Here is a 14,303-nt window from a genome sequence, read left to right as displayed (position 1 = left end):
TTGTCTCAAGGTATATGCCTCATATTAGTCTCCACAGATCAGATTATTACACCACACCCCCAAACCAAAAAAACAAACTACCATAGTTCAACTAGATTTTTATTTGACTTTTTATTCGCTTGATCATTTTCTCCAACCCAAAGACAAGAATACACAGCATAAATTGAAAATATCCCATTTAATAGTTTACAACTTCTCATCTTTAATCATCATTTCATACTTTCAGTCTGACATTCACACTCACCTTGAAGCCACTGAACTGGGGTTCAACAATGTGACTGGAAAAAGTGAACCTCATGTCTCCACCCTCCCCCCAACAAATCAGATACCATGTCTTTTTTTTCTGTCTTTTTTTTTTTTTTTTTTTTTTTTTTTTTTTTTACAGTCAGGACAGGCCTGGGGGTTACAAACAGATTTTGTTTTCAAAATACAATGGGTGCATTTTTTGACTCAACAGGGAAAATGAACATGATGGTAATTCAGATACTCTTCCAAGCCTGAATTCACACCAACTAATAAGAAAGAAAAATCAATTATCCAATTAACCCAAATGATGGATGTGCACTTTCAACACCCTCTTAAAAACATTAACAGTATTGTGAGCACTACCTGAACAATGTCCTATTGTACATGTTAGTCCTGACCCATGAAGGTGGTGTGACAGATTTTATAATTTGAACTTTTCTTGCATTTCAAAAAGAATCTCAGGTCAAGAGTAGAAATGACATTATTTACACTGGTTTTCACATGCAGCTCAGAAGCTGAAAGTTGAAATTGCAGCCAAAAAATCATGTCCTATCTAGATAAAAGACATGTCACACACCATCTCTCGAGCATGATTATTTCTCTCTCTCTCTCTCACACACACACACAAATATATCTTCAAACGCTGATCACACCGCGGATGGGTACTTGTTTCCATTTTCTTTTCTTCCTTTTAAGTTACACTGTCCAAAGCACTTACGTTGGGTTCATTTCCATTTGTACATTTAAAACTGCATGAATTATGGTATCATTGAAAGAACTGATCAGATGTGATTAACAAGGGTACACACTGGTTGAATAAGACAATACAAACAACACCAACAAAACATTCAGGAATAGATGTATGAAACTTCCTTTCCCATCCCGTCAGCCTTCCGTTTTGCACAGCTCCCCCTTGTGGTTATTATTTTGTAGCACAGTCGTGTCCCAGGTTTATTTTGGGGATGGTGATGCAGGGCTCAATAAAACACAAAATCAAAAAGACCCCAACAGAGAAAGAATTTATCCATTGCCTTCCTCCCTCATCCTGCCAAAGTAGTAAGGGCTCAGATTAATCTTACATGGTGTGTTACAGCCCCACCTTTTATATCAGCGACTACACAAAGTGAGGCTGAAAGGTGTGCCATGCAGAGGCAAATAACATCAGTGATAAGGGATAAAGGTAAAGAAAGGAAGCCAATACAAAGCCCTGTACTGTTCAGACCCAGGGAAGGACACTGCTGCTCCAACATAAACATCTGGAACCACTTAGGACACAAACTTGTATCTGCTCTTGTCCTGATAAAACTGTTTTCCAATTGAAACCTACTGGCCATAGGGGGAAAAATGAATCACAGTGAGGTTAAAAACCTTGTGTGGCACTAGTAGTGGCCTTGCTTGGTTGAGACATGATGCTTTTAGGAAAGTGCTACATGGCAGACAAAGAAGTAACCTCGCAACCAATGAGAGTAAAACACGCCAAGACCAAGGGGCAGCATTTCACAAATCCATTTTGTAGGTACAAGATTTAGGTGATGTGAATGGTCACGAGTGCAGAACACTAAACCAAACATAAAGGCCAGAGGGAAGAGTTATATCTTGGCAAGGAACCTGCTCCTCTTCGGGGGAGGGCATTTATGCATGAGGAGTTTGAGGGCCAGGGAAGCAGATGAAGTAAGGTGCCACTTCTGCGCTGTGCAGCACTGTGCTCAGGTTTCTCAGTAGTACAGTACATTATTCAGACAGCATCTGTTAGGACAGATTCAACCCTTATCTCAACATCCAAAGGAACCCCAACAAGTAGCCTACTGACTCACCAACTATCTTCATAAAATAAGTAAAGATGACACATCTGATCATGAATGAAGTATGAAGAATAGTAAATCAAATGCAGCTCAATTGCATCCTGTTAAGATTCTGTTTTGTACATATATGCATACAATTATACTTCCTAGCTAATCATTTAAGTCTTCATGTGGGTTTTATTTAATCTGATCAGCTTTTGTTTGTTTTACAACTATATACAATGTACAGGCAGCAGATCATATATCTTTTACAATGAATGAGTGATGATACAGGGAGGTCTTAATAGACTGATGTTGACTAGATCTATTTAGACAATATACATTGTGAATAATTGGAATTTTTAGAAAATGGTATCTAAAAAAAGGATGAAAGATAGTACAAGAGACAAAATTGTAAAAGCCCTCAATATGTACAGAAAAAAAAGCCAATATAGCATTTGTCAACAACAGAAAAAAGTTAAACTGAAATAATTTTCTCCATATACACATATCATAGCTCAAAAATATTTCCAAAGCTAATAGTCTCTCTGATTTGGTCACAGAAGTTAGAAGATAGTGAAGCATAGTGAAAAGAAGTATACAGCCTGATTGAACATCTGAGGATCTCAACACAGCATAGTAGGGCTGCTAAGCTTGTTAAGTAATGAGATGTACAAACTACCATTAGTTTCTCTCATGCAGATGCTCCCCTTGATTGCAATTCATGACTAAACAAAGCCGTCAATCTACTGCCACTGAGAGTTAACAGAAAGAGAGAACATTGTGAGGTATTAAGGTTACTGTCCCCAACAGCATGGTCAGAATTCTGATTTGGAGAAGACGAAAGCCAAGAAATCAAACTAACAGTCACCACAGAACAACCTGTCCCAGTACCTCACCAAGTGATCCAAACGCACACTTCAATGTTTGTTGACGGGAGGGAAATCTTAATGACATTTCACTTGAGTAGAACATTTATACTTTTTAAAAACACTTTAAACCTTGATGCCAGCTTATGAAAAGTTTACATCTATTAGCTGCCATATTCTTTGAGATTTGCTTTGTTTTCAGGACGTGTCATTAATAACATCCAACAGGCATTTTTAATGGACAGTCTGCCACACAGCATAGGGAAAAAAAAAACAACAACCAGGATCATGTAGCTATAATTTAACTTTTTGTCAAAATGAGGACAAAAAGACATCCGGGTAGTTCAGTTTTAGTGGGTGACTATATGAGATATAGAATTGAAAAAGTTAAACTTACTTCAATGAAGAGATATACCAATTCAAATCCATCAGGACCATTTCTCTCAGATTGAAAACACAATCAGCACACAAGCAGACTTACAAACAAAGCTCATACAGAACTCAATAGTTCAGGGGCTTTTATCTAGCTAAGTCAGAAAGGCACATCACTTTGATATCAGGCATAAATAATTAAGTCAAATTACTGCAGAAATAAAACAGTTTCACAAAAATAGTGCCAATAAGATGAGTGTCCCCATCAAAGAAGACAGCCATGAAAAAGAAGACTTGAGGGAAAAAAAAGCATTCAGTGCATGTAACTACATTCATAACAAGCTTCATTTACATGTATGTGCATGGTGACTAAGTTCAACCAGGTTAAACAAATCTGAAATGTATCTAAATTGCAAGCTAGACTGTGAGGACACAAATGCAGGAAAAGTTTAAACATAGATCCCCAACACAAATGCAATTAACTTGTGTTCAGATAAATTTCAGGCTTGGATTATATCCATCCTAATGAATGAAAATCCTCAAGCTATGCAAAGCAATTAACCGTTGAATTTAATATACACATCTAAAACTAAAGCTACAGATGAGATGATTTTAGGATAGCTGTGTGGGAAAGTCTGAGCATGTTCTCTGAAACTATCCACAGGTGATCAAACTGCACATCTTGGATCTGTTCATGCTCTTATCACTGTGACAAAACAAATGTAGACTACTTCCTATAGAAACATAGGATAAAGAAATCTACTTCCAGAACCAGAAAATCCCCTCCGAGCTTGAGTTAAGGTGTGATTGTGATCCTAACAATGCTCAAACATGCTTTAAGCAAATTAATGTAATTCAAAATGAATACAACTCTCTTACAAGTTATATCACTCAAGATATGAAGGGTCAAAAAAGGGGTTATCCAAGATGCTTAAGACTGCACTAAATAGACCTTTCAAAGCTTTTTCTGCTGCCATCATAGGACTGAAGGTTCATATAAAAAGTCTGAATGCAAAGCCAATCATGAATATCAATGAAGCAAAATGTTTCAACTGTAATGAATCATAAATTAAAAGTTCATCTATGGTTACTGCAGTGCTCATAGTGGCCAACAATTTTTCTCTACAGTGACTTGAGTGGTAAAGTGTACCACAATAAAAGGTGTGCATATGTGCTTTTGTGGGTGGTAATGGTGCTGGGTGGAGGGTGCATGTGGAAAACAGTACTACTAAGCAAAGAGATCATGGAAACCAATTAAGAAAGAAAAGAGAAAGTTCATTGATTGATATGTTTTCCCAATTATTCTGGTGTTGTCAATAGTCAACAGGGTCTTCATAACATCTGTATTTTTCTCCTGTGTTAGATGCTCTGCTGCTTCCCATGCAACTCGAGGGCAGCGGTCTGCAGTGACGTCACAGGGGGATCCGTTGGAAGAAAGGAGGGAGGTGAAAGGAAAATCGTTTTCATAGTTCCCTTGGTGGGGCTTTTAAGAGCAACAGAAGCAGCTCATCACTGCCAGGACTGAGGGGGGAAGTTATTGACCTCAGCCAGATCTTGCACAGGTGAACCTTTGTGGGTGTACGTCAGCTTGATCCTCATTCGTAGCTGTTGCTGAAATTTTGTGAGGATGATTGTGTTTATAAGCAGAGAAAAATCTTGCAAATCATTAAAGGTTGCATAGGTCTTTTTGTCCTTGTGTTTCAAAGGACAAAAAAAAAAAAACTGATCAAAGACAATTTGTGAAGGAAGGACTCACCTTTTGTGGGTTGAGGACTCTGATGACCTGTGTGACAGTTCCCTGGTTGAGTGCTGGGACAACGTTACTGCTAGGGGAGAGGAGCTGCAGCTGGAATGTCTGAAAAACAGATAGTGGACAGTATGTTAGAAGAAAATTGAATGATACCAAGGGAGAAATGGGGTCATTAGAGCAGTATAAAACAGAGACGCTCTTATCGATTGGTTACTGACCACAGATGTTCAGTTCAAATTACTCAGCTGCACTTCTCAAGTTTATTGATCAGATAAAGTGATTTTCAGATATGCAATACGGCCAAATAAACAACACTCAAACAATGATTTTGTTGCATCATGGCAGTCAGATCTTTACGACATGTTTGTGGCTCGTCTTTCTGCCTAGCCAAACACAGACTCAGAATGGCACCACTGGCAATGGTGGGACTTTTAATGCTGTCAGGTAAAATGTATGTTTGGGCTGCCTGATGAATGCTGAGGTCTGTAATAGCTTACTGAAATTTAACTGAGATATTCTAAGACAGTCTCTTAAAATCATGTTGAAAGCGTTGTTTAATGTTTCATAATTTCCTGTTTTTTTAATATACATTTTAGAATATGGACACCTAACGTATATTATTCTTGCAAGGCCAAGGAAACTTAGTAGTCTCAACAACAAATAAAATGATCAATAAAATAATCTATTACTTTTAAAATATGTAGCGACAGAGAAATACTATTTCTGAGTAGCTGAGTGAGCAGTGTTGTTAGGTGAATGTTTACAACATTCATGTATGTTCTGCATACATTATCTACACATTAGTGGTATTGTACATTATTAAATCTGCTAAGTGAAACCAGTGGAAAACTGTAGCCCATTCACATTGTAAAACTATCAGTAACAAACACTATTGTGCAATACAATGTGTTGCAATTAAGCCACTTAAAATCAGTATCAGACTATGCCTGCTTACCTTTGGTACTGCAGCCTGAAAAACAAAGTCTGTCATATCTGCCTCTGTTGAGTTGGAAGCATGGATGGTGATGACCGCAACGTTTGGATTGGGGTTAGCTCTCTCAAATGTGAAGTCTATTTTCAGACCATTCTTGTTGTATGCCGTCATGGGAGGAATACCTTAATAGAGATTTCAGAGGAGCAGATCATCAACGGATTTAGACATATGGTTACTCGCATTTTATTGAATTACCATTTATCATGGTAATTCAAGAAAAGCCCAAAAAAATGACAGAGGGCTCTAATACATAAGACTACTATCACAAACTACGGTTTATTTGGCAGCGGATCGTCAAGGAGAGCAACAGACTCTCACCTGCAGCTGCAATATCATTAAACAGGGGCTGTGAGGAGAGGCCATCCAAGAGGAAAGAAGGTTGGGAAGTGGGCACAGAGGGAGCAGGAACAGGGGCAGGACCTCCTGGGAAGGGGAAAGTAACACATCAGGCTTTCAGAGGATATGGATACACTATCAAAAAATATACAATCTCCATGTGAGTCCTCTTAAAGAAATGTTGATTTGTTATTTACAATGAAGTTGAACTGACATTGCAGCATTCCTGAGAAACTGCTATCAACTTATGTTGTTGCAGTCAGCATTCAGGCAAAATTCAAGCAAACATTTGTACTACACATCGTGTAATGCTATGGGTTTAGCAGAACAGTCCACTTTCTAGTGGCTAAGCAGTCACCACCAATATCAATTAAGAAGTTAAAGTAATCCAATAGTAACGTGTGTTCGCTTCTTCAGACGAAAACCAGCAGTTACAGGTTGAACATCACATTTACACTAGCACCAAACAAAGGTTTATACCAGGTCCTTGTTTTGCTAACTGGGGTATTAGAGAGCTTTAAAAAGAGCATCCTACCACTTAGCGAGAGGTCACCCAACAGATCAAGTAGCTCTCCACCAGCTGAGGCGGGCTTGGTGGGCATTGTGGTCTGGATTACTGGCACCACATCATTACCACCCAGCAAGTCTAATAAATCATTAGCCTGGAGGACAAGGAAGACACAGATACATGATAAAATACCCATCATATATTTATGTGTACATTGTATTAATTTATCATAATACTAGAAAAAATTTAAATACTAAATAAGAATCGTAAATAAGAAACATTTATTATCAGTATACTTAAACTCAGCTCAGACACTTATCCAGAGTCGGACAACTTAATCTGGTCAACTTTTGGATTTTAGAGCCTGTGTTGTGAAAAAGTATTCTGCTCACTCCTTATCTAGTTACTCAAGTCAAGGATTGTATGTCTAATTTCTTCATAATAAATTAATTAACATAATAAAATAATTAAAACTGTCCTCACCTGGTTGGCTGGCTGGGTGACAGGTGGTGGATGTTTTGCTTCCACAACAGAGGGCTCTGTCTCCCCATTTGTCTGTACAATCTCTGTGGGGCCATTAGTAGCGGTTTTCTCCATAATGGGCATTCGCTCGAGGAGAGCTGGCCTATTGTCAAGGAACAAGCAAGGAATAAGGAGGGAGACAAAAGTTGGACCAAACTTAACCATTTGAGGATTTTCCCAAATCGATTAACTGGCATAATGTGGTTCTGACAGTAATTTCTGGTGGAAAGTAACGTAGTTTTACCTCATGTGGTCGTATTTCTTGAAAAGCGCATTGTACTCCACAGCTCTCTGCTGAAGCTCCACATCAATGCTACTGCCATATATTGAAACCACCTTCTTGATTCGGCTAAAGAAAATAAAAATAAGAGGGGAAAGTAGCATTGATTATGGACAATGAACTTTTTCACCTTGGCTCCTAAAGGTGTGCATCACTTCAAAGTAAAGACTAGGTGTAAAAGGCCATAACTCACTTCACACTGCTAAAACGAGTTGACAGCTTCATGATGGCAGTAAGTGCATAACCCCGGGTCACAGGTGTGGATAGGTTGGACACCAGTAGGCCTTCCAGCACATCCAGAACTTCATCCTCAGTCACCTTATTTCAAAAGGAAGAGAAGAAAAACACATCTTATGATTATGATAAGTGTGTGTTGGTGTTTATGTGTGTTGTGTGCGGCTAGGATTCTTCCAGGTGTACCTGGATGGGCTCCTCTTCCTCACACTGTCCAGATACTAGCAGGTCCCCGTACTCTCCTATGCACCAGGACGCCACCTGAACTAGAGGTTGCTATAGAACATGGGGAAACACAAGTCAAACTCAGTGCCTTACATAATCAAATCTATGACTGTAGACCTCAAAGATGGAGATGTCCCAAATCTAATCATGAGCCAAACCAGAACTGCTCTGACCTGTGAGATGTCATCCAGCAGTGCTTTGTAGAGTCTCTGTACTGTGTAGGCATGCATCTCCACACTGTTGGTGATGAGCTGGATGAGGTTGGGAACGGAATCGTCTCGCACATAGCTGCCTGCCTGTGAGGATGAGCAGAGATGCCAAGGAGACAAGGAAATTAATCTTATGTATTTGTAGATTTGCAGTAAGAGTAAAGCAGTGTTGGAGACACTGGAGTGTTTCTGTAATGTACGTACTGTTGTCAGGACTCTCATTATGGTGTCTATGTGCCATCTTTTTGAAGGGGCATACCTGTAGCACAAAGAATACAACGATTAGTCCAAGGAAAATAACTGAAGATGAAATCATCAACATGTTAAGTTATCTAAACTCTATACAGCCAGGAGACAAACGCTGTCAGAAAATAAATGGTGTCAACATAGTCTGTCAGACGATGGATCACTCATTTTATCATCATACAGCATTTCAGTGTAAGCTATCCCGTTTTAGCTTTTAGCTTGATGCATGTCAGGCTACGTTTTATACTGTATTCTGTAAAGCAACAGGTGGATTTTATTCCCTCTTCACAGACGTAACTGACAATTATTCTGTATCTAATAAATGCATAAAATGTATCTAATTCATGCAGATACGGTTCCTTCCAACATGTTCTATCAACCTAGACCTCTTTGCTATAAGTACTAAGAGGGAAAATAAAAGGCTGAAAATCTCTTTTACTACCTTGCACATGTCAAGGTCACACAGGATGCGTTATCAAATTACTACAAAGCAGCTGAGTGCAGTTAAAATGTGTAGTGATGTCTGTGTGCCAGTGCCATACTTCTCTGCAGCTAGAAAGACTCCCGATGCACAGTCTGCTTTGAATTCTGGGTCACAGGAGTCCAGGAAGTAGAGCAGCTCTTTCATCATGCCTCGAATGTTGTTGCCGTTCACCAGGGCGAAGCTCAGTTCCATTGCACGTCTAGACAGCAATGAAAAAATAGACCAAGGTCAGACATGGCATGGCTGAATAATAAGAAATGTAAAATTCAAATGTGGAAAGGAATGTGTGTGCTGTAAACACTGAATCACCTCTTGATGGACACGTCCAGGTCTTTTAAACAATCCACAATGGTGCTCCGATGCCTCTGCACTGCATTGTGGTCTGTCTGTACCGTCTTTAGTAGGGATGTCAATGCCACGTATCTGGAATAGTGAGTTTAATTAGAAACATCAACAGGAATTCATAACAACATTTTGGATGACCCAATTGTTGCAAGGTCAAGTACTGTAGGTGAATTTATTACCTTATATTTTTGTCATTGTTAAGAAGGAAGCGACCTAGTATGTTGATGGCCAAGACCTGAGAGGAGAAAGAAAAGTCATTTAGGTAGATTTTTTTTTTTTTTTTTTTTTTAAATGGTCTCAACAAGTTCTCCTTTAAAATGAATGAACTCACCCTCAGTCCACTTTCAGACTTGATGTCCATTATTGTCAGTACAGTCTCATACAGGATTGCATTGCCTACATTTTTACTTGTCTCTGTGTTTGTTGCAACCTACAAGTATATACACAATTCATTTGTCAGAACAATAGTCCATGAGCTTTTAAGTGAAAGCAGTGACTAAGTATAATTCTGACCTGTGCAAGAATGTCATTCATGGCTTCACTGGAGTCATCATCACTCTTGCCTAAAATTCGCAGTAGTCTCAATATCCGCACCTAAGGAAAGAGAAAAATCCGAGTCCTGTCAGCTTATTTGACAAACCAGATGCATTTTATCGATCTGCACAGGTAAATTCTGGTTTCTCTTGCCCCAGTCCTTGTTTGCTGCTGGTCTGCTGTTATATGCATTTTTTCCCCACTGGGACAACATACTGTATCCTGCTTTAGCTGTAGTTGTGCCAACTCATGTTTCAATTGTTTTTGAATCTGACTGTTATCTAACTCTTGTTAAGAATTAATTAACATCAAGAAAAGGTTATCTATAGCTTTTTAAATGACACAACTTTTAATATTTATCTCCTAATGCAACATAGTTAATACGTTCATTTGATCATCAGGAGTTTTGATTGCTTATGCTATGGTACGGCAAAAGCATTGGGCTAAATCAAGCACACAATGCCTGCATCACAAAAGAGGGAGATTTACCTGCAGGAAAGGGTCGCTTATGCCTGACACATCATGCTCAGGAGAGTATCCAGACATGATTAGGTTCTTCAGGATTCTCACCAACTGTGGAACCAGCTACAAAAAGATCAACAACAGAGGACAAAAGAAGAGTTGTCACAATATTTGTGTGGATCCCACAAATTTTCTACTTTTCCTCATCAACATTTGTATAACATCAATAACATCTTCATTAACTTTCAAAGCTAGTAATTTCTCATTAACAGTGGCAGCCAGCCAGACTCATATTAAGAGCAAAGGGGTTGGGATTTTTTTTTATTGCAGTAGAGTTATATAGTTCAACTGAAGGTGATTTAATATTCAAATTTTTGAGGTTGTAAAATCAAACTCTTGATCATATGTACCTCTTGAACATTTGGTTTTGAAAGGAAGTATATTTAAGATTTAAAAATGTGTTTTTAAGATTTAAAAATTTATTATATTAAGATAGGAAACTTCTCATCACAACAATTTTCTAATCTGCACCATTAAACTCCAAAATACTTCAATATTTTGGTGAACAGCTGCTGTCTTGTCCAGCATTAAATTAGAAGACTGGGCATTGTTATCGTTGCTTTGCACAGAGTATAGAGATAAATAGGTCTAGGATGTGTTTAGCCTAAATAACAGAAAGACTGGCAGCAGGGAAACAGCTTGCATGTAAATTTAACAGGTTTGAAGTTGTCAGAAGGCCTATTTTTTCACTTGAAGTTTTGTGTTGGCCAGCTTTTAGTCTCTTGGTAACACCCGACTGGACACCTTCCAGGCGAGATCACTATACAGAATGTGCAGAGATGAAATTGATATAGATCTTCTACTCTGCTGTGGGTATAAGGACAAATAAGCAACCCAAAATGCCAGAGATTTACCTTTGAACTTTTGTGTCTTAACATGACATCCTAGTACTACATTTGCCAAACCTTTAACTCTTACTCAAGACAGAAAAATACCTCTCCACAATTATACACACCATAAAACATAAGCTAACCTCTCACAGTGAGACAGAGACAGTGAAAATCATCTGTTCTTGGTGACAACGCCTGTGGCAATCATGTGAAAACACACCCACCCAACTGCTTGTAAAAAGACAGTGATCAAATGAGTTGCATATTAGGCTAAAAATGACACTCAAAATAATAGTGAAAAATGTATATGACAAATGGACCAAAAACGCATTAATAATATTCAAAACACTGACATAGTAATGATCACTGTGCAAGTTAAAGAAAATCAAAATTATAAATTAAACACAACATGACATTACTCAACACAAATTTGGTTACGTCTGGGGTGACTGTGAGGAGTGATTACTATTTACAGCATGCACCAGCTATGAGATCAGAATGCACTCTTACCTTCTCATTCTAACACAATGCAGGAATTGTAACAAAGACAAATGACAGAAAAAATATGAGGTAGATGTTAGGGAGGGGAAACTGGAAATCATTCACTTTCAGAGAGCTCAAAATAATGTTTAGATCATGAGCATGAGGAGTGGTGCTTCTGGCACAGTTTTGTTACACCTAGAGAAGGAGAGGTAGAGCAGCAGTTGAAATACAAGAGGAAAAGACAGTGGTAGGAGATAAAAGATTGAGACATACTTTGAATGTAGAGGAAACCTGTAGCGCAATCCAAACCTCAAAAAGCTTAACATGTTTGACTAACTTAGCTATATCAAAAAGAAATGTGTGCGCAAAGGGAGAATGAAATGTGACATGAGCTTAAGACAAATGCATAAGTAATTCCTTTGTGGTCAGTTGGAGAAGAATATCTGTTTGTACCTTTCTGAAGTGGGCCAGCATGTCGGGACTTCTTTCACACATTTCAGTGAGGAGGACAACTGATGTATGGAGAACACCTGGGGGAATATACAAAGTAAAGGTTATTGTTTTCAATGAAAATGTTGTGTTTGTTTACATCACTCATTTGTTACAAGGAAATTTAGACCCGTGTTTAAGAAATAAAAAGAAAAAAAACACAAGGGATTGTGTTAGTGGGTACCTTGTCTGCAGACAAGACACGTATAGGGCCACATTATGCCATGATCATACAAACACAAACCCAAAAGGGGAAAACAATACCAGCTCAATGTTAGGGCTAATCAGGAGTGTCAGTCTGAGTAACAGATCCATGAGCCATCAAAGTACTGCACAGAGATTTTACAACTCTAAAAAGTTATCATGGTGACAATTACTGAATCCTCTGCATCAATGTTTTTGATTTTAACAGCAGAAATTCTTGTTCACATTGTGAAGTAATCTAGCAGGAATGTGCACTTGTACCCGTTTGATTGGTCAACACAGTAGGTTGTGGGATGATGTTGTGTTGCGTTGCGTCAGAAGTTGAGCCAGATTCTACTTTTTTGCCAGAGCCCTCTGCTTCACCAACTCTGCTGTGCCAATGCAGCAGTCTCATTGAACTGAATGAACATGCTGTGTTTTTGCCGTGCAGCGCTATTGTCGGTTAGAGCACAGACTTGATCACAAAAATATTTAATCTTTGTGGGAGGGCTTTCATAACATCTACGTACTATATGTGCCAAAGGGCCGACGAGGTAAATATCCGTCATACTGTTTTTAAAACACCATTTAGGTACATTACGAGACATTTACGAATGTGCAGGCTTTGCTTTTGTAGTTCTTTGTACCAGTGTCCAAGCTGACAAACCACACAGAAGCCCAAGTCCGAAATATTTTGTACTTGCATACATATGATTAACAATAAAGGACATCAGGTGACAGCATCATACATTTGTACAGGCTGATCATTTCCTAGTGTCCTGATCTGAACGTTACAAGATTGAAAACTCATTATCCGAAGGACAGCAGTGGAAAGTAATGGTGGGTGAGTTATGAAGCCACACAATGCAGTCATAAATATGTCAAGTTTAAAATAAAATTTGAAAATTCACAAAGTGGCATTTTGACTGGACATTTTCTAAGTACTCCATAATGTTTTGTTTTGTTTTGTTTTTACATGTGAAAGAACTTGTTCACATTGCTGAGCAGGTTGGGAGTTCTCTGAGCAATTCCTGACAATGCTTAGTGCATATTTGTGTATCTTATAGCCATGTCACACCATCTTCCATTTATGCATGATCTATAAAAATAGCAATTTATTTTCAAGTTGTCGTATCTGAAGCAATCACTACTGCCTTGCCAGACAATGTCAAAGAGGATCAAGTTATTTCAGCACTATTATAAAAAACATCTTTCCTGTAGTGTATCTCTCCTATGAGGGGACACATGAGCCCTGGGGTTTATGACAGACTCATTAATTCCACTCTCCTCTGCAAAGGACATGAGCTGTCCAGCTGTTTTGAGCAAAGCACTGTGAGTGTCAGGAAATAGGACAAAGTCTGCTTTTGTGTAGGACAAGCATACATCCCCAGGAGCCAGCACCTCCATCCTGACAAACTGTTTACACTTACCATGATTCTTCTCGCTCAGCAGGTTTTTTGTGGCTGGAAGGAACATTTCCATGAGTTCAGGAACCTTCCTGATGACATGAACTGCACACAATGCCGCCTGTCAACAAATATTTACACGTAAGTCAATCAATGAAGATATGGTCCAACCTTTTAACTCAATATTTCACCTCAGAGAGTTAAATTCAGCTGCATACATGCCTACATTTTCATTCATGAATAGTCTACCATAGATTTTAGATCCTTCAAGTATTCATGGAAACATGACAACAATGAGGCTTACTTTTTTCCTCAAGTAGGAGTTAGATGTTTTGAGCAGTTTCTCTACTTCCCCTGCAAGGTCACGACACATTTCTGAGGAACCCATACAGCCCAAAGTGCACAAGGCCAGACCCTGAACATATTGTGTGCTGTGATTCAAGTCACTGGTGTGG

The 14,303-nt window shown here is 38.7% G+C and overlaps 1 protein-coding gene across 2 annotated transcripts in view; it reads right to left on the bottom strand.

Annotated features, from left to right (window-relative positions):
* Positions 1 to 86: 86 nt before the first annotated feature.
* The window catches only part of ap1g1 (adaptor related protein complex 1 subunit gamma 1), a 20,298-nt gene continuing 6,081 nt past the window's right edge, over positions 87 to 14,303 (bottom strand). For both annotated transcript variants that reach the window (XM_071488390.1, XM_071488391.1), the window contains exons 4-23: positions 14,153 to 14,294; positions 13,873 to 13,969; positions 12,224 to 12,300; positions 10,425 to 10,520; positions 9,915 to 9,995; positions 9,733 to 9,831; positions 9,581 to 9,636; positions 9,366 to 9,479; positions 9,115 to 9,255; positions 8,531 to 8,585; positions 8,291 to 8,413; positions 8,079 to 8,168; positions 7,852 to 7,976; positions 7,623 to 7,727; positions 7,340 to 7,481; positions 6,884 to 7,010; positions 6,331 to 6,435; positions 5,974 to 6,134; positions 5,025 to 5,123; positions 87 to 4,879 (exon numbers count right to left, since the gene is read on the bottom strand). In XM_071488390.1, the coding sequence (XP_071344491.1) occupies positions 4,778 to 4,879; positions 5,025 to 5,123; positions 5,974 to 6,134; positions 6,331 to 6,435; positions 6,884 to 7,010; positions 7,340 to 7,481; positions 7,623 to 7,727; positions 7,852 to 7,976; positions 8,079 to 8,168; positions 8,291 to 8,413; positions 8,531 to 8,585; positions 9,115 to 9,255; positions 9,366 to 9,479; positions 9,581 to 9,636; positions 9,733 to 9,831; positions 9,915 to 9,995; positions 10,425 to 10,520; positions 12,224 to 12,300; positions 13,873 to 13,969; positions 14,153 to 14,294 (2,137 nt within the window). In that variant the 3' untranslated portion in view covers positions 87 to 4,777. The remainder of the gene's footprint in view (positions 4,880 to 5,024; positions 5,124 to 5,973; positions 6,135 to 6,330; positions 6,436 to 6,883; positions 7,011 to 7,339; positions 7,482 to 7,622; positions 7,728 to 7,851; positions 7,977 to 8,078; positions 8,169 to 8,290; positions 8,414 to 8,530; positions 8,586 to 9,114; positions 9,256 to 9,365; positions 9,480 to 9,580; positions 9,637 to 9,732; positions 9,832 to 9,914; positions 9,996 to 10,424; positions 10,521 to 12,223; positions 12,301 to 13,872; positions 13,970 to 14,152; positions 14,295 to 14,303) is intronic.

Source organism: Trachinotus anak, unplaced genomic scaffold, assembly GCF_046630095.1.
Source record: "Trachinotus anak isolate AG129_WGS33_773 ecotype Australia unplaced genomic scaffold, CSIRO_AGI_Tana_v1 ptg000011l, whole genome shotgun sequence".
Lineage (NCBI taxonomy): Eukaryota > Metazoa > Chordata > Actinopteri > Carangiformes > Carangidae > Trachinotus > Trachinotus anak.
Note: the sequence above shows the minus strand (reverse complement) of the source record. Positions and strands in the feature narration are given on the sequence as shown.